The sequence below is a fragment of the Vulpes vulpes genome, chromosome 8 (genome assembly GCF_048418805.1).
Source record: "Vulpes vulpes isolate BD-2025 chromosome 8, VulVul3, whole genome shotgun sequence".
Lineage (NCBI taxonomy): Eukaryota > Metazoa > Chordata > Mammalia > Carnivora > Canidae > Vulpes > Vulpes vulpes.
Window position 1 is genome coordinate 75327066 of NC_132787.1, and position 20365 is coordinate 75347430.

General features: G+C 39.6%; 1 protein-coding gene across 4 annotated transcripts in view; it reads right to left on the reverse strand.

Moving 5' to 3' along the window:
* Positions 1–20365, reverse strand: part of TMEM87B (transmembrane protein 87B) — a 55467-nt gene that overhangs the window by 30872 nt on the left and 4230 nt on the right. For all 4 annotated transcript variants that reach the window (XM_025994358.2, XM_072767148.1, XM_025994357.2 and 1 more), the window contains exons 2-9: positions 20211–20271; positions 14300–14391; positions 12148–12285; positions 11006–11059; positions 9313–9403; positions 7800–7861; positions 7364–7547; positions 2872–2971 (exon numbers count right to left, since the gene is read on the reverse strand). In XM_025994358.2, coding sequence (XP_025850143.1) covers positions 2872–2971; positions 7364–7547; positions 7800–7861; positions 9313–9403; positions 11006–11059; positions 12148–12285; positions 14300–14391; positions 20211–20271 — 782 coding nt within the window. The remainder of the gene's footprint in view (positions 1–2871; positions 2972–7363; positions 7548–7799; positions 7862–9312; positions 9404–11005; positions 11060–12147; positions 12286–14299; positions 14392–20210; positions 20272–20365) is intronic.

Here is a 20365-nt window from a genome sequence, read left to right on the forward strand (position 1 = left end):
TGCTGGGGGACTGTGCTGGGGCCTTAAGCAGAAGGGCACAAGACAGGCTAAGCTCTTACTCTACGGAAGTCATATCCAAGTGGAGGAGAAGAGACAGCAAATCCTAACATATGCATCAAGTGGCACTATACAAAGGGTGAGGGTCAGAGTGAACGAAGGTGTGCACCACACTGGGCATCTTGACAGCACTAGCCTCCCTGGGAGAGGATGGTGAGCAGAGATGAGAGTGAGAAAGCAAACCATGCCTGGATCTGCGGGAATATACTTACAGGCAGAGGCCTTTACTGCACTGAGAGGAAATGTCTATTGTGTTTTAAGAAACAGCAACAGGACAAAGCAGAGGGTTCCAAAGGGAGAATGGTAGGAGGTAAGGTCAGCTATCTGAAAAACCACAGAAGGGAATTAGAGTTTCACTGAGTGAGATGAACAGAAATGTAAGGAGATAAGAGTTGTGTTTAAAAAGGATCATCTTGGCTGCTGCTGTGTCTGAAAAGGCTGAGAGGAGACCAGGGCAGATGCAAGAAACCAGTTAGGAGGGTACTGAAGTCATCTAGGGAGAGAGGATGGTGGTTGGACCCAGGGTGGTGGCTGTGGAAAGGAAGGGTGGGTTCACTGTGGATGACGTGTCCTGATTTTAGAGCCAAGAAACTGGATAAGCGTGCCCAGGGATGCGAGTCACTGGAATGGAGGTCTGGGGCCTGAGCCTGGGGCACTTCAGTGCTGGAGCTAAGGAAGATAAAGAGAGTCTAGCAGGGGGCACTGGGGAGGAGCAGCCAGGGGCTCTAAGACTCAAGCTGCCACAGGACCCTGGCACCAAGGTTGAACAAAGCCATGTGGTTTGGCAACAGAAGTCCAGGTGATTGACAAGAGCAGTCTCAATGGAGGATGGAGACAAAACCAGGGTTATGTTCAGAAGAAAATGAGGGAGGTTGAAGTGGCAAGTACAGACAATGCATCTCAGAAATGATGCTGCACAGGAATGAAGAGAAATGAAGGAGAAACAGTGGAGATGGTTGGCTGGAATTGAGGGAGGTATGCTTTGGAAGATGACTGAACCAACAACATGCTGATGGCAGTGATGCAGGAAAGCTGATGACACCACAGGAAACAGAACCTACGGACAGGTGGGAGGTAACAGGATCCAGGACTGAGGCCAGGGGAAGGACTTTACCACGTGTCCTTCAAGAGGAGGAAAAGAGCTGTATGTGGTCCAGATATGGGGGGAATGGTACAGACTTGGTGGCAGAAATGCACTGGAATTCCCCTCTAATGGCTTCCATTTCCTCAGTGAGAAAAGAAACAAGACTGGCTAAGACAGATGTGGGTAGGGAGTCTGAGGCTAGAGGGGAGGGGAGGGGGGATAATGGTCTTCTGCAGAGTGGGAAAGGGACCATCAATTGGCAAGAGGATCTAGAAACAGCCAGGGGCACACAGGGTGCACCTGAAGTGAGATGAGTCTGCAGTATGGTCGGGTGTTCTTCTCAGACAGATTCTGTGGCTTGGGTATGAGCCTGAAGTGGACAGAAAGATGGATTTATTGAGGGAGGCTGACGAAGAGAAAGGCAGAGGGCTTCAGGTATATGCAGACTTTCAGCATCCTGCAGGATGGATTGAAGGTGACAGTATCAAAAGGTCAGAGGCCACACCAGGGTCAAAGAATGGAACAGGCCGATCTATTAGGAAAAGTAAACAGGAAACAAGGTGACAGTTGAAAAGTGGATTGCTTAACATTTACAATGATAAAGAGGGCACAGTTCAATATAATAATAAAGTCTAGAAAGTGGCAGTAAGAATCAGTAATGGGGGGGGACAGGTGAGAGCAGTGGAGGTGGGGAGGTGAGATCAGGTTACTCATAGGATCACACACAGAGATACTGAAATCACAAGGAATTCTGACACATGAAGCATTGAGAAAGACAGTGAAGCAAATACTTGGGAGAGTTAAGGGCTGAGGGGAGAAATCTGGAACTTGAAAGGCAATTGCAGTGAAAAGATATAGCAGGTGATCCAATCTGAAAGCTTGAGCTTCTAGAAATTAGAGAATCTTAAGAATAAAGAACAATGGTACCAAAAAAAGGGTACCATAAAGAGGACAAGCTCTTCTATGTTCATTCTTACTAACTCTCAGGATTGAGACATAAAAGATGGGCCTGAGAGAGTATGGAAGGAGTAGGTTCCTCATTGGACGGCCAGGTTGGTAGTCTGAAATCTGCTAACCTGGTGTTTAGTCCTTTCCCCCTTAAAATACTCCAATACAATTGTAAAAGCGTAACCTGGGGCACCTGGGGGGCTTAGTCAGTTGAGTGACTCTTGATCTCAGCTCAGGTCTTGATCTCGGGGTTGTGAGTTCAAGCCCCTCACTGGGGGGAACAACAAAAGAATAACTATGTGTCTAGGAAATAGAAAATGGTTTGAACTTTAAGAATCATTTAAAATTTTCCTATCCTTAAGGTGGATTACTTATTCATCTAACTATAAAAAGCTACTGGAATTCAAATTCAAGATCTTTATTTTTTTTAAAGATTTTATTTATGAGAGACACAGAGAGAGGCAGAGACATACGCAGAGGGGGAAGCAGGCTCCCTGCAAGAAGCCCAATGTGGGACTCAATCCCAGACCCCAGGATCACGCCCTGAGCTGAAGGCAGACGCTCAACCACTAAGGCACCCAGGCATCCCTCAAGATCTTTATTTGAGGACAGGGTAAAGTGGTCAGTACATGGAAATCCCTTAAAAACACCTTCTTGCTGGTATTTTCATATAGGATTTGTGTTATAATACTGAGGAGTGTCCAGTTTCACAGAGCTCCTAATGTAGAGGGAGGAGTAACCAGATTAGAGGCACAGTATCTTTCCAACACACCAATACTTACTTCACAATGCCATAGCCCAAGCTCACAATGATCACAAGGAGACGAGCCAATGTCCTCTTAACCGCAGATATCAACTCTGCAAATATCAGTAAACCTTGGGCTGATGGGAGGAAAGATAAGAAATCATTCTGTGTACATCTAGAGGCTTGTCATCAAAATTCTAAATATGTACTGTGTATAACTATATTTGGACCTCAGATGAATTAACTCTATTTGCTTCAAAGGTCATCTAATCCAACTGATGTTTGAACACCTCAGTAAATGGGAATTCATAACCTCCTGGAGAATTCATTCCATATTTGCTAGCTCTATTAGATACAACTTGCTTATTACATCAATCTAAAAGCTGTCTCCCTCAATTTCCCTCTGTTCTTGTTCTTCCCCTACAAAGAACTATATACCTCGTGCTCTCCTGCAAATATTTGAAAACCATAAGGTCCTCTAGAGTTTTCTTTTCTCCAGGATGCCTTCATCATTTATTTGTTTATGCTCCTACTGTGTGGCTCTAAGAGGAAAAGAGACACCATGTTCACTTCCTTCATGAAGATTATACTCTGGTTAAGACAAGTAGATAGACAGACCTCAGCATGGTGAGTGCTAGAGGCAACATAGTATCTCCTAGGACTGTGAGGAAGCCAACCTAATCTACATTTGAGAGAGGTGCAAGTGGATCTAGAAAAGCTGTTCAGAGGAAGTAATATCTAAGTCAGGATTTGAAGGAAGGCCTAGTAAAAATGAACTATTTTGGGGAAATAAAGAGGAAAGCAAAATTAATGGTATATGAAAAGGCATGAAGGAGGAAAAGTAAAATACACTGTAGGATGTCAAAGTTCAGTATGTCTGCAGCACAGTGTAATGAGGGATGTGAAAAAAGAGGTGGTGAGAGGTAGGGACAATTACGTAAGGTTTTCAGACCATGTTACAAGTCTGGATTTTATGCTAAGGGCAGTGGGAAGTCAATGACAGTAAACAAGGGAGTAAAAAAGGAATTGGCAAACTACAGCCCATAGGCCAAATCTGGCCCTATATCTACCTTTGTTAATAAGGTTTTATTTGAACACAGCCACGCCCATTTGTTTACATCTTCATGTGGCTGCTTTTGTGTTATAATAGCAGAGATGACTAGTAGTAAGAGACTGGTGTATGGCTTGTAAAGCCAAAAATATTTACTATATGGCCTTTGCAAAAGAAGTTTGCTGATTCTTAGAGTAAAACTGACAGCTTTATTTTATGAAGACTGTTCTACCTAATGGTTTGGAAAGGAACTAGGCTATAGGTAAGGAAAATGCTCAGGAAGCTATTGTAGAAACCCAGGTAAGAGAGGAGAGCACAGTCCTAGCAGTGAAGATAGAGAAAACCAGAAAGACATTCAGAAACCAGTAGTGAATCCACCTACTTATTCTTGTTTTCAGTTCCAACTTATCCATAAGAAATCATAAGAGACCTTGTCAAATGCCTTGTAGACAGATGTGGAACTAGAGGGAGAGGAAGAGGGTGGCAAAGGATGGAGCCAAGGTCTAATGGAGGAAGGGCCATCCATTGACAGGAGCATTAGGTTTGGAGAGAAGTGAGTCGAGTACAAAGGCAGAAAAGGTGAGTTCCTTTTCTGCCATACAGAGACTGAGAAGTCTGAAGGACATTCAGAAGATGTTTAGCAGGTGACCAGCTACTAGGACTGCAGCTCAGGACAGACATACGGCCAGGAGATTAAGCTTTAGGAGGAAAACAATGGATGAGCTCCCCAAGACAGCATGCAGAGTGTGAAGAGGTATAGGATGACAAACTTTTAAGGGTGGTATGTTTTCAAATTCCTCCATGAGCTGCTCTGGACTTTTTCCCTCTTGGAGGAAAGTGAACACAAGCTTCCTGGTACAGTTGGACTGCAAAGTAGGACTCAACGTCTTCACTGCTCACCCTCCTATTGTAACCTAAGGTTGTAGGAGCTTGTGGGAGGCAACCACTCTATAATTGCCTATGTTGAGTTTACTCTTCATCAGCTTCAACCTTTAAATCCTTTAAAAAAGTTTCCCACTTGTATTTTTGCAACTTGTACTTCAACCTCAAGTTCAACATCTTGCCTATTAAGTTTCACCTTTCCATTCAAGATATCAAAACTCTTCGCATTCCTTCAAGTACCGAGGTTAGAAAGGTCCATCTAAAATTATTCTCTATACCTCCAGTATTAACAATTCTGCCAATGTCACATCATCCACAAAATTTTAGCAAATGCTCTCTATATATGCAGAGGTCTGCAATAAATGTCAGGTGAATAGTAAGAATAAACCAGCAACAAGGTTTGAAGCCTGTGAGACAGATGTCCTTCAAAACCTCCTTCTAAACCAGTGATTCTCAATCCTAGATGCACACTAGAATCACATGGGAAGCCTCTGAACAGAACCAATTCTTACAGGGCACCTGGGTGGGTCAGTGGTTGAGCGTCTGCTTTTGGTTCAGGTTGTGATCCTGGGGTCCTGGGATCAAGTTCCACATTAGGTTCCCTGCAGGGAGCCTGCTTCTCCCTCTGCCTATGTCTCTGCCTCTCTCTATATCTCTCATGAAGAAATAAAAAAATCTTAAAAACAAACAAAAAACCGAACCTATTCTTAGGCCTATGCCAACCATAATCTTTGACACTGATACTATTTTAAATTTCTTTAGTGATGCTTATGTGCAGCCAGGAATGAGAACCATTCTCCAGACCAGGGCTGTCCAGTAGAAGTTTCTGGAATGGTGGAAATGTTCTATATCTTTGCTGTCTAATAAAGTAATCACTGGCCACATGTGACTACTGAGCATCTGAAATGCAGGACAACTAAGGAAGTGAGCTGCCAAATTAATTCTACTTAAACAGCCAGATGTGGTTTTTAGCTACAACTGGACAACATAGCTCTATACTGACAAGACTGATGGTGGTTATGTGCATGAGCCCTTTAGACATGGTTGCACAACCACTTTTCAGTTCACATTTCTCCACCTTGTCCACAAGAAATCACAGTTGTCAAATACCTTGAAGCAGTCCAGAAATACTAAGTTTAGAAGCACAAAAGAAGTCAATATGCCATGACCTATACTTAAGGTCCCCATGCTGGGTCCTAACAATCACCATTTCCTGTCTCTGCAATCTTCTTCTAAAATCTATCCTTCTAGGATCAGTGCTAAGCAAGAAAAAGCCTGGGTTACAGACTTCTCACTTGGGATAATCAGAAACAGCAGCAGCCATGCCGTCTTCTGGCACCTCTCTTTTTCACAGGACTCCTCAAAGACACTGGCAGCAACGTGGGGTTTCTCTTCCAATGCCTCATGTCATTTCAGACAGAGGGCTTCAAGTCCTGAAGATGGCACGTGGCCTCTCATCCCTTCATGTATTTCATGTATCCCTTCTGCTGCTCCTCACCAATGTTTAGGCCACCCTCCACCTTCCCTCAATAAGAAATGACCACCACTAAAAGCAAAGGAGCTGATCTGCCTTACTTGACATTCAAGAATGCTTTCCTCCCCAGCCATGAGCAGCAGCCTCTCCTTCATTATTTGGTTTAGAGCATACACATACACACACATGCAAATATCACTAAAACCTCTTATAGAGTAATAATACCTCTCATATGTCTCCCTGGATATTTGTCCTTTCTTTCTTCTCTTGTACATATCCTTTTATTGTGGGAAATTACAAACGTTCCCCAACACAGAGATAGGGATATAGTCAACTCCTATTTACCCAATACTCAACTTCAATAATTATCAACATTATGCCAAATCTATATTCTAATTCTTTTTTTTCTAGAGTATTACAAAAATAACAGACATAACCATACCCTATGAAAATCTGCACAAAGATCACGTTAACAGATCACTCAGAAGCACACTTCTAAACACTTTCAATCCTTTCGAGTTACCTCCCTTTCCAAAGCTTTGGTTATGAGATTGTACCTTTACTTCTCTACTTCTGGCCGTTTTGCATGCCACATTCTAGAAATCTGGGGCACACATGTGAGGATGCCCAACTTCTTGCCCTCCCTGATTCACACATTTCTGTGTATAAACTATGAGGGGCTTCTGATGGCCCACATGCAGTGAGAGTGAAGACACAGAGAACGCCAGAAGGTTGCAGGCACCATCCATCCTCGCACTACTGATTTTACTCCCTGGGGTCAAATGTCCCTTCTTTTCTGGAGCAGAAAGGAGAAGAAGACTATGGGGAGAACACAGAGAAATATGTTAGAAGGATCAGCAGCACCTAATATGTGGAACTTCTGTTGTTTTAAGTCAGTCACTGGAATGGGAGTTTACTTTTCCCAGAAGGAAAGTGAAGGAAAGCAGGGGAACAGAAAATGAGGACGATATATCCGCTCGCCTAGACTGGAGCCCCACTCTGACATTCCCTTCTTGGCTCTCATCCTCTTCATCTCTAATGCAACTATTCCCAAACCACTGCCCTGCTCACAAATGCTAGGGACCTCCTGCACTGTACTGTACTTATAGAGTCACAGCTTACTTGATAGCCCAGTGCTGCTGATGTTTTGATATTCAGTATAAAAAACTGCTTTTTCCAGCATTCCCAGGAAAATAACAGCTGCAATCCAGAACTGAATTCTTAATATATCTTTCCAATAACAGGCAGACCACGTCAGCCAGAGTACGCCATATAAAATATAAACGATACACATCACCATGTAAAACTGTAGGAAGAAGAGCAATTTTAAGTCAGTTAAGGCCTGTGATCATTTGAAAATGGACATTTCTTCTTTCAAGTATCTAATCTTTTACTTTGCTGTCACTCTGGAACCAGAAATAGAGAGTATGTCAAATCATTAGCTACTAAAAGATACCCACCACTGAGCTCTTTAAATTGTTAAATTTTCCAATTAGGATATGAAGTTCATTTTTTTTTTTAAAAAAAAAAAAAGGAAAAAATGATGGGAGGTACTTACAATCATCAAAGGCCAATCTGATGCAGAAATATATCCATGAGGCCCAATCATAGAAAGAGAAACTGGTAAGGATGTGGATAAAGAAATTGAAGAATTAGTCTTTTCTTATATTTTTAAATGTAAGCTCATTTTCCAGAAGGTTCCAAGAACACAAATCAAGTTAACAAATGCTGTTTACCTAGCACACATAAGATATTATATAATTACCAGTCATTGGGCATGTAATCTCACCAAGATACCTTTACTTGTATACATGCTGTTGTCAAAAGTGGGCCAAATCTGATCTTATGCAGATAGCAGAGTAGTACTGGCCTTTGACTGGCTCCATGTTAAGTCACTGACCTCACTGAGGACTCTCTTCCTTAATGTAACTTGGGATAAATTACTGAATTCAAGCTCCCAGTCTGGGTTGTTGTCCGGGACAACAATAATAAACAGAGTACCAAATACAGTACAAGACTTATAGGTCTCAGTAACTGCTTCAGTTACTAACTAGTGGGGCCTTAAAACTGCCTGCTGGCATTAGGTGAAAAGACACAATACCTGGGAAGGTGGGGGGGACCCACAAGTCTAGGTAGCAGAATGGCCTCAAGGTGTCTGGCTCTCTTATTTGGCTCTCTTATCTGGCCCATTATATCATCTCTGGGAAGAGGCCCTACTTCCCACTCTTCCAGAGCAACCACCGTCACCAGCTTCCCCTGTGGTACGCCAGTCCTGTGCCTCCTCTGAAGCAACGCCTATGTCACCTCAATACTTTCTACCTACCCACTGGACTGGGCAACTCTCAAAGGCAAAGCTTGGCTTCACTTCTGTATCCCTAGTGGGTGAATCAGAGCAGTTTGCAAATCCCTAGGCACTTCACACGCTGTTTGGCTACTATTGGTCCAGCAGACACTCACTCTGGAAAATGACAGCCAAAGCAATTCTAAGAGCTGTGAAAACATTCGTTCCCTTAAAAATTGCTTATTGTAAGCCCACTCTTGTACTGAGCACTAGGAACTATATAGCTTAATGAGACACAGAGGGCCTACGTTGTGGGTCACGGGGTGGGCAGGTTGCTCACAAACCCATAGAAGCCACAGTTGCCAGATAGGCTACTTCTACTCCCAAGCTACAGATGCTTTAAAATAAAAATTTTAAACCCCTGATAATGGCCATTTTCATGAGACAGAATGTAATCTACTTCAAATACAATTAAAATGTTATCTACCTACTTCTATATTAGAAATATTTTTTTAATCTGAAAGGATAAAGAACTTTATATCTTGCTATAGTTTGAAATTTTAAAAATTTATCTTAATTTTAAATTTCCAATCTATTAAAAAACAAATATTACAGTTAAGATAAGCATAAAGTTTTAAGTCCCCCCCAGATACACAGATCACTTATTTCTGAGTAACAGAAATTCATTTTTGAATGAGGTATTTTAATAGAAACTGTAGATTTGGATCAATAACAAAAATATAGAACACAGTAAAAGCAGACAACAAACATGCATGCAGTTAAACTATACCATTCAAATTCCATCTTGCATCTGTTTTTTCTGTTTTAATAGAAACAATAAAGATGTGAAACCCATCTCTCTGTGTTCTGGCTACAACATCCTGAAACAGGAAAAAAAATTTTTTTAATTTTAAATTTTAAAAACTGCTATATAAGCTATAGTTAAACAATTGTTCACCACATTTTAAAACAACTTTTAGGGCACGTCTGGGTAGCTCAGCGGTTGGGGGACTGCCTTAGGCTCAGGGCATGATCCAGTCAGAGGATTGAGTCCCGCCTTGGGCTCCCTGCGAGGAGCCTGGTTCTCTCTGTGCCAATATCTCTGCCTCTGTGTCTCTCATGAATAAATAAATAAAATCTTTAATAAAAAGAATAAAACAGCTTTTAGCAACTAAATTGAGTTACTTTCCACTGTTTTAAAAAGTGAAAAGGAATGGTAAGCAATGGAAGGATAGTAGACAATAGGATTTCTCCCATTCTTTTTTCTCCATGAGGACGTCCTCTCAGACCCAAAACAACAGAGGAGGAAAAAAGCTTTTTCTACTGTTCAATTTTTCCTCTTTCAATATTTCTAAAGAATCTCCCTTAAATGTGACCATTCTATGTTTTACTCAATATCACCATTCAAATATTTCTAATATTACTCTTCCCATATTTTAAACTAATTATCAAGCATACAGTTGTTAAATGTGGGTATTTTAAAAAATTGAACTGGGGTAGTAAGAAGTCAGATAATATTGTTAGAAAGATTGTACAGTTTCAGGACATAGGTTCAATTACTTAAACTCCTTAAGATCTGTTACTAGCCGTCCCGCTGGGAAATGAAATTTCCCACTGTAAATGCCTATGAATGCTGCAATGTTCCACATAACTGCATTAAACTTTTCACCTTCATCCTTCCAGAATATTTCCTATTCCTTCTCTTTCATTTCCTACTCCTCTACCTGCAACAGAGTCCGTGCACAGCAAAGAGTTTGTCTTGTGCAGAGTGGAATGCCTTCCTACTATGAAACTACTCTTTAAGATCATTAGAAAACTTAGGGAACGTGAAGAGTCACAGCAAAAAAGCAAACATTAAGCCCTCCTAAACCTGCCTTCAGTCCGTACACATAACCGCTTCAACCCTCTCCACCTCTTCATCTTCTGACTTTTAGGAATTTCTCCAAATACCACCCTCCCTCGGTGCTACATTCATGGTTTCTATTTCTTTACATCCTTTTTTTTTTTTTTTTTTTAAGATTTTATTTATTTATTCATGAGAGACACACAGAGAGAGGCAGACATAGGCAAAGAAAGAAGCAGGCTCCATACAGGGAGCCCAATGTGGGACTCGATTCTGGGACTCCGGGATCATGCCCTGGGCCGAAGGCGCTCAACCACTGGGCCACCCAGGTGTCCCTCTTTACATCCTTAATGATGATCCAGACCAGCCCACTGCTGTGCTAGGCATTTGAAAGAAAGGCTGCATAGAAGCTAACCTTAAATTACAACCTCAAAGGAATTTTTAAACAAAGTCAGAAATAAGTATACACAAAATTCATATAGACACACATAAAAAAATATACTATTTGAAATAATGCTTTTTTTCTTCCCTGCTTCTAATCACACTACTGTATACCGCTCTCCAAGTATCTATCACAAATTCTTTTCAGACTTACTGGAACTTGTAGACATTTGATTCAAAGACAAATAAAATGACTTACCGTTGATCTTTCCTGGTTCGAAACATTTTTGGTATTTGTAACTGGTTCTTTATTCTGGAAAAAAAAATACAATAATCCCATTTTATATTGCTGCATTTCTATGGGGAAACTTTTAACAATTAAGAAAAAAGTTGTTATGAAAAAGGTAAAGAACCAGAGAACCCATCTCTTTGTAGCCCAAACAAAATCCTGGTTTTGAAAAATTACTTTTTAAATCAGGATAGTAGTTACCTTTGATGGTGAGGGTATTAGGAACTAAAAGGAGGGTCTAGCTGCTAAAATATTCTGTACTCGATCTGTGTCTAAATTGACATGTTCAGGTTCTAAAAATCATCAAGCCATACACTTCTGATATGCACACTTTATGTTTATTATACTTCAATACAAATTTTTTAAGTCCTTTTATTTTTACTGAAGACATATTTTCATTTCAGAATCTACAAACAAAAACATAAGTTACAATGACCTGTAGCCTCACAACCGTGCTATTAACATTTCAGAAATCAAATCTTCCAGGCCAGGAGGGAGTAAGTGCATAAGGGAGGAGAGAGTGTTCAAGTAGGTTAGATGCTTAAGCTGGCAGACCTTTAGTACTGGAAACCTTGACTAGCTGTTCTGATGGAATGATGGGGGGCAAAGGTCTCACTGGAGTAGATAGAAGAGAGAATAACAGAGGAACTGACAGCAGATCAAGAAAGGATAATGAAAAGTTCTTTTTCAAGGGTGTTGCTATAAAGGGTACAATGAAATAAACCATGGTGCTAGGATCTTCCTTGTTAGGTACTACCACACCTAAACTAACACCTAAATTAAACTGCTCCTAAAATTAACAAATTAAGTATTTTCTCTATCAAAATGTTGATAAAATAAAATACTTACATTCACTGGGAGTAAAGCTTTTTTTTTTAAAGATTTATTTATTTATTCATGATAGACATAGAGAGAGAGAGAGAGAGAGAGAGAGGCAGAGACACAGGCAGAGGGAGAAGCAGGCTCCATGCCGGCAGCCCGACGCGGAACTCGATCCTGGGACTCCAGGATCGCGCCCTGGGCCAAAGGCAGGCGCTAAACTGCTGAGCCACCCAGGGATCCCACTGGGAGTAAAGTTAATTCCATTTTTACATGGCAAGACAGATACTCACATTCAGCGATGGAAACACCTGTAAGTCACTGTTGCAGTCTAAGTTTTCATATTTTGTTGTCCAACATTCAATATTCTTGAAATAATGGCCGCATAAGTCTTCATCAACACTAAGATCATGTTTTTGTGATAGCTCCTCCTACCCAAGGTAAAATTCTATGTTATAATTTATTTCCACATTTCTGATTCAAGAAGATCAGTAAAACTTAGAACCTAAATAATATCAAAGATTTATTCAGTTTGGAAGGAAAACATGCAGAGAAGAATACTGAAAAGAAAAATGTTTTGGATATAATTTTAGGTATAACGAGGTAATAAACAAATGTTAAGCCATTCCAAGGTGCTTAGATACAGCAACACATAATACAAGGATAGTCTTACAGGACAGGACGAAAAGTGACTAAGGTGTTACTACAGGAATTGGTTCATAGAAATAAAGAAATACTCTGTCCTGAGGCTACTTTCATTTTATCCCATGTATAAGAGATTTTACAGAGAAACAAAAGCAGCATTAACTACAAAGAAAGTTAAACCAAGGATGGATGAATAAAAGCAGGCTCCCAATGGCCTAGCTTCTAGCCATCAAGAAAAGGTTAAGTTGGCTTCTACTGGCCAAATAGTAGACAATGTGAACAAAATAAGTAAAAAATAGTAACTGATTATAACCCATGCAACAAAGCAAAAACCAGTAAGTCCATGCTAATGATTGCTCAGTTGATTGATTGACAGGTAAGATAAGAGGAAAAGAAAGAGCTCATCCTGATGGCAAAATGTTAACAAAGCAGAAGAAAAAAATGGAATTAGAAAATCACCATTTAGCAATCATCAAAGCAATAGGTGATTCATCAGGCAAGAATCAAAGGATATTAAAACAAGGACTGATGAAAAATCAGGATATTCATATACAAATATGAAAATATTTCTTCACAAATTATTGTTAACAACAAGGAGAAAAGCAGCAACTTTATAGTTACTTTATAGTGGAGAAACCTGGTAGAAACTTCCTTAACTAATTGATCTTAAAGTTAACACTTTATGTCCCAAAAATAGGACAAACCAGAACTCTTCGGTATGCCTGCCAAAAGCATAACCTGAATCTGAGCATGAGGAAGTATTAGAAATACTGGAAACTGATTGGTATTTTATAATAAATGGCTTGTACACTTCAAATATGTCAATGCCAGGAAAGACCAAAAAAAAAACAAAACAAAAGCTGCAGAAATGCAGTGTGATCTTGGATTGGATCTTGTACCAGGAAAAGAACAATAAAAACAAACTGCTAAAAAGGATGTTTTGGGGACACTGGCCAAACTTTAATAAGATCTGTTTATTAGTTAATAGTTTTGTATCATTGTTAAAATTTCTAAATTTCATCACTGTGCTGTGTAATCTAAGTATCTTTGCTCTTAGGAAATACACACCAAAGTATTTAGTGTGAAGGGGTAAAATATTTGGGGATAGAGTCACAAAAGCAGTATTTGAGGAAAATGGCATCTTTCATTCCAAATGGAAAGACAATGCAGATTAAGGTATGGAAACCCACGTGTCATTCAAGCTAGGCGCCCACAGGAAATGGCCGGGAGCAACCATGTGGAGAATGGTCAAGTGAAGCACCTTTCCAAGGAACGTGTGAGCCCAATGGACATGCCAGGGGTAGGAGAAAGCCTACCCTGGCCTCTTTCCTCATCTCACATGCTCTCCCTCCTTTCCCTGGGGGCCTCCTTTCCTTTCACCTCTCGGAATCTGCTTCTACTCACTAAAGCTGCTCGGCCTCCCTAAAGTTCTAGATACCCTATAACCAACTTTTGACTGAAGTAAACCTTTTACATTTCTTCCTTAAACTATGTTCATTTTTGTTTGTATGTGACCCACAACCCCTTTATTGATTCATATATGTCTGATTTAAATATTTACTAATATTTTTCATAAGATGAAAGAAAACTAAAAGATGTTTCCTTTTCAGAAAGCATATACTTTGATATAATAAAAGCATTTCTTGCCTAAGTCCCAAATTAATCTGTTTTAAAACTTTTTAAACTTTTAAAACTACAATCTATATTTCTGGCCTCCTCACTTGATGAGCTAATAAATCTTTATACTCATAATTTTTCCTTCAAAGCTTTATATACATTAAAAATTTGCATTTTACTTACCTCCAGCTTAGAATATTCATTTTGACAGGTATGATACTTCAAATGCCACTCTATGGTAAACTTCACAGGCCCAGAACAACTGAACGACTTAACTGTTTAGATAAAGAAAGTCTCATTTATTTTTTTATTTTTTAAATTTTTTAAAAAGATTTTATTTATTTATTCATAACAGACAGAGAGAGGCAGAGACACAGGCAGAGGGAGAGAAGCAGGCTCCATGCAGGGAGCCCGACGCAGGACTCGATCCCAGGTCTCCAGGATCACACCCCAGGCCGAAGGTGGTGCCAAACTGCTGGGCCACCGGGGCTGCCCAGAAAGTCTCATTTTATAGTAATCACATATATATACTCCAATATAAGCTTAAGGTTTCGAGAATGCAATTTAAAATAGGCTACTTTAATGAAACATTGAGTAGATTATCTAATTTCTCCCAAAACTCACTGCAAAATGAGGTAAATTCATTATTATAGTTAACTAAAAGTTGCTTAATACACATTTAATTTCTATGTTAAACCTAGAGTTAAAATCAACTGAATAACCGAATATGCTGCCACTGCTTACTGTAAAGTCACTCTACACTGTTCTCTTCACTGACTTATTTATTCAAAAAGTATTCAGTGAGCATTTCTTATGTGTCAGAGACATAATGATAAACTAAAACAATCCCTGTCCTTGATATAAGAGGTACTGGGGAGGAGAGGGTTAATAATTAAATAGGCACCTTTGCTAGAATAAGGGCCTGAGAACAGGGGGTCAAGGGAGCCCTGGGCAGGGCACCTAACATGGTCCAGGAGACCGTGAGGAAGGGTACCAACAGGCTTACTGGAGAAGGAGACTAACATGAAGAGCAGAATTCGTTAGGTGAAGAGGACAGTGGAACAGTATATGCAAATGTGCAGGCCAAGGTAAGTGAAAGCAGGCATGCGTATGAGCACCTGAAAATGGTCTGCTACGGTCAGAACAAACATTTGGTGAAAGGAGAAGAGCTGAAGCTGGAGAAGAGCCCTGGGGAAAAGTCACAGAGCGTAATATGCTCAGCTAAGGAGTTTTCCTTTATTTTGAATATTATAAAACACTGCCATATATTTCAGGTAGGAGGGTAACATGATCAGACAGACTGAAAAGGATTAAGTTTAGAATTAGAAAAAGCTCTTTTGGGAGTGTCATCACAACATGGCGGCTGCCTTCCCCTAGAGTAGGTCATCAGAGAGAGAGAGAAAGACAGCGAGCAAGCATGCACAAAGAAGAAGCCACAGTATCTTTTACGTTCCAGTTTTGGAAGTGATATGCCATTAATTCTGCTATATTCTCTTGGTCAGACCAACCTTGATATAATATGGTAGGGGACTATATAAAGTCATGAAGACCAGGAGGCAGGGATCACTGTGAGCTATCTCAAAGACTGGTAACCAGAGGGAATCTAAACTGAGCACTGAGACCGAAGTTCAAGAGTCTAAGACTGGTAGACTTTCTGGGGCAGAATACCCAAGAGTTGGGAGCTACACAGAGAAAAAGTTAACAAAATCTGGAGAGGGATGCCATTGAGCCTGCCCTGCATGGCAGACAGTGCCTGCATACAAAGAAGCCCAATGATCCTCAGAGTTCACATAGGGCTGGGAATTAGTTGAGTTTCAGCTAGACAAAATGGAAATGCCTCATTAAATATACCGTGCATTCAGGAGAAATGTAGTAGGGTCAGACCTTAAAAGTGGTGCTAAGATAGCCCTCAGTAAAGGCTACTCCAGATCCTCCCTAAAAGAAATTAAACATAAAATTGGAAAGGATCAAACTGACCTAAAAGAAACTTAACTGTCTGCCAGAACAAGGTTGTTAAAGGAATACAACATTTGAGCACTTAAGAATGTACGTAACATTCATGATACTCATCATCCAAACAAAAACACTAGCTATAAAAAGCAGAAAAAACTGAGTCATAATCATGATAGATTAGTCATTACGAAGAGGTAGAAATGACAAAGATGATTAGCAGAGAATATTAAAACAGCTGCTATAAATATTTTCCATATGCTCAAAGATGTAAAGGAAAAAATGAAAATACTGAGGGAAAGAAGAGATTTTAAAAGAGGAACCAAACTTCTAGAGATTAAAAAAATACAATATCCAAGTAAAAATTTTGAGTAGATTATCTAATTCCTCCCAAAACTCACTGCAAAATGAGGTAAATTCATCATTATAGTTAACTAAAAGTTGCTTAATACATTCATTTAATTTCTATGTTACTGTATGAGATTAATAGCAGATTAAATACTGGAATAGATCACTGAACTTGAAGACAAAGCAATAGAAAGATCCAAAATGTAGCGCAAAAAGAGATTGAAAAAATTTAACAAAGTCTCAGTGACCTGTGAGACAATTATCAAGCAGTCTAATATAGGTGCAAATGGAATCCCAGAAAAGCAGGACAGAGCTGGTAACAGTGTCTAAATCCATGATTGGGACACCTGGGTGGCTCATCGGTTAGCGCCTGCCTGTGGCTCAGGGTCTGATCCTGGGGTCCTGGGATCGAGTCTCACAGTGGGCTCTCTGCGAGGAGCCTGCTTCCCCCTCTGCCTGTGTCTCTGCCTCTCTCCATGTGTCTCTTATGAATAAAAAAATAAAATCTTTAAAAAAAAATCCATGATCAATGTAAGAGATGAGATCTCAGTGTAGATATACAGTTGTTCATTTATTGAAAAGATCAGGATCACTTATTGAAAAGACTATCTTCTCTCTAAAGAATTACCTTGGCACCTTTATTGAAAATCAATTGACCTTATTATGTAAGTGTCTTTCTGGGCTCTCTGATCTGTCTCATTATTCTGTATGTCTACTCTTATATGGTACCACAGTTAGGATTATTGTACCTTTATGTAAGTTTTAAAATCAGATAGTAGGGATCCCTGGGTGGCGCAGCGGTTTGGCGCCTGCCTTTGGCCCAGGGCGTGATCCTGGAGACCCGGGATCGAATCCCACGTCGGGCTCCCGGTGCATGGAGTCTGCTCCTCCCTCTGCCTATGTCTCTGCCTCTCTCTCTCTCTCTGTGTGACTATCATAAATCAATAAAAAAATTAAAAAATAAAAATAAAAAAAAATAAAATCAGATAGTAAAAGTCTTTCAACTTTGTTCTTTTTAAATATTGTTTGTGTATTCTAGGTTCTTTGTATTTGCTATAAATTTTAGAAATAGCCAATTTCTACATTAAAGTCAGCTTGGATTTTGAAGTTAACTGAATTTATAGACCAATCTGGGGAAAACTGACAGTATAATGTTAGTTACAGATTTAAAAAAATATATATTTTATTTATTTATTCATGCGAGACACACAGAGAGAGGCAGAGACCTAGGCAGATGGAGAAGCAGGCTCCCTACAGGGAGCCTGATGCAGGTGTCAATCCCAGGACACCAGGATCATGACCTGAGCCAAAGACAGACATTCAACCACTTGAGCCACTCAGGTGCCCCAGTTATAGATTTTTCATAGATGCCTTTATCAACTTTTTTTTTTTTTTAAAGATTTTATTTATTTATTCATGAGAGACAGAGAGAGAGAGAGAGAGAGAGGCAGAGACACAGGCAGAGGGAGAAGTAGGCTCCATACAGGGAGCCCAATGTGGGACTCAATTCTGGGACTCCAGGATCATGCCCTGGGCCAAAGGCAGTCACTCAACCATTAAGCCACCCAGGCATCCTGATGCCTTTACCAACTTGAGGAAGACTCCTTCTATTTCTAGTTTTCTAAGGGTTTTTCTTAGGAATAGGTATTGAGTTTTTTCAAATGCTTTTCTGTCATATCAAGATGATTATATAGTATATTTCTTTTATTCTGTTTATACAGTGAATTACATTGAGAAATCTTCAGCAATGACTCTACAAGACTACATCCTGAATGGGGTAGCAAAAGAGGGGTCACTGAAGGGAAAGCCAGATAGATGCCTGATCCACCAAAGAGCATGGACACATATCCAAGGGGCTAATTATTAGCTTTGCAGGCACTAAAATCTGGTTCTGTGAAAACAGAGACTCAGTCTCACTCCTTCACCACACCATCAATGTAGACATATAATCTAGAATGCGCACTTACTCATTTAAAATGAACAGTAATTGAAAAGTGGTTGTGTATTGATTGATTAACTCTCTCCCTTCAGCATGCTTTCCCGAATACCCAAAGGTGATAAAGATTGCTTGATGAGCATGGCACCAGAATGAGGTGGCTCAGATGGATGCTGCCTCTATATCTGGCAGTGATATGTCATATCTACAGTCATAGTTCAAGATTTCTCTCCCATCGGTGCTGCTAGACATTTGCTTTACCCTGACTAAACCTTCATATTTTTTTATGCTTTTGCTCCTAACTCCCTTCTGCTGCCTCATTCTTTCTTCAGATGTTAATACCACTGTCTTTTTTTTTTTTTTTAAGATTTTATTTATTTGAGAGAGAAGGCAAGTGAGACACAGCACAAACCAGGGGAACTGGCAGAGGGAGAGGGAGAAGCAGGTTCCCCACTGAGCAGGGAGCCCAACTCGGAGCTCAATCCCAGGACCCAGAAATCATGACCCAAGCCAAAGGCAAAAATTTAATTGACTGAGCCACCCAGGTGCACCACTGTCTTGAGTGTGGTCTACTCTTAGCTGATTGCAAACACTACATATTGATTTTTTAAATCAAATTATGTGTTTCACGGTCCATATCATTTTCCCCCATGTAACTTTCTTGCTGTACCTCTTAGATCTTACTTGTCTAGACAATGAGATTTGAATTCATTAAAGCAAATAGATGCCAATTTTTTTTCCTTGCCTACTTTGGACTTTAATTTCCTCTTGCCAAGTTATCACCACTGATGATCTGATATAAATGAGCTGCTTTGAACCACCTCTGCTTTCTAGCTGATGGCTGGCCAATTCCCTCAGCAAATACCCACATATGACAGAATCACCCAACAAATTATTTGAACGTGGTGTAACAGAGAAAAGGGGCATGGCTTTGGATCCCCAGGAAGCCAATTTGTTCTATGCAACAAAAAACTACTCCTTAGCCCAAAACTAACCCTTGCAATCAATTTACCTAGTCAAGTTATTGGATACACTAAGAGGAGTTAGACCACAGTAAATGTGATTTGCTATAAACCCACTAAAAATATTGAAAACCTCAATTTGTAGGACTCAGTAGTTCTTACACATCAGTATTTACAGAGAAAACATAGTCCCTAACAAATGTTCACTTTCATAAGCACTAAAATCCTAATTAAAATGCTAGTGCCTAGTAATTTTTATTGTATTCTATGATCATGGGTATATTTATAAAAGTTTCAAGGGCATAAGGACTTTACCACATCATGACATTTCATATATAAAAGGAATATAGGGCAGCCCCAGTGGCGCAGCGGTTTGGCGCCGCCTGCAGCCTGGGGTGTGATCCTGGAGACCCGGGATCGAGTCCCACGTCGGGTTCCCTGCATGGAGCCTGCTTCTCCCTCTGCCTGTGTCTCTGCCTCTCTCTCTCTGTGTCTATGAATGGATAAATAAAAATCTTAAAAAATAAATAAATAAATAAATAAATAAATAAATAAATAAATAAATAAAGGGAATATATTTAAGCTGGGATTCAGAGTCAAATTTCACAGAAGTCAGAAGTCAAACACTTTTTTTTTGCTGAAGCCTACTTTATTACACTTTATAATATTTAAAGAATGATTCATATTACATTTTTTGACACAGGATCAGAAAAATCTATTCTTGAAAATAACCAAGACTTGATTGAAACAAAAGAATTCCTGAAAATGTTAGAACCACTTAAAAACAAAATATTTGTCTAGTTTAAAATGTTATATTAATATATCAGTTTATGTTATATAACATTAGTCATTTATAATATATTGTTATATTAGTATTATATTAGTTTATTGTACTTACCAGAAAACTTGATTTCAGTAGAGTTAAACATAGTTTTTCTAAATATCAAAGGTCCTGATTTCTAAAAGGAAGCACAAGGAAATATATAAAGATTTAACTTAAAATTTTTTTTTCTATTTAGAGTATAGTTTTACCTTGAAAATATGTAGTTGTAA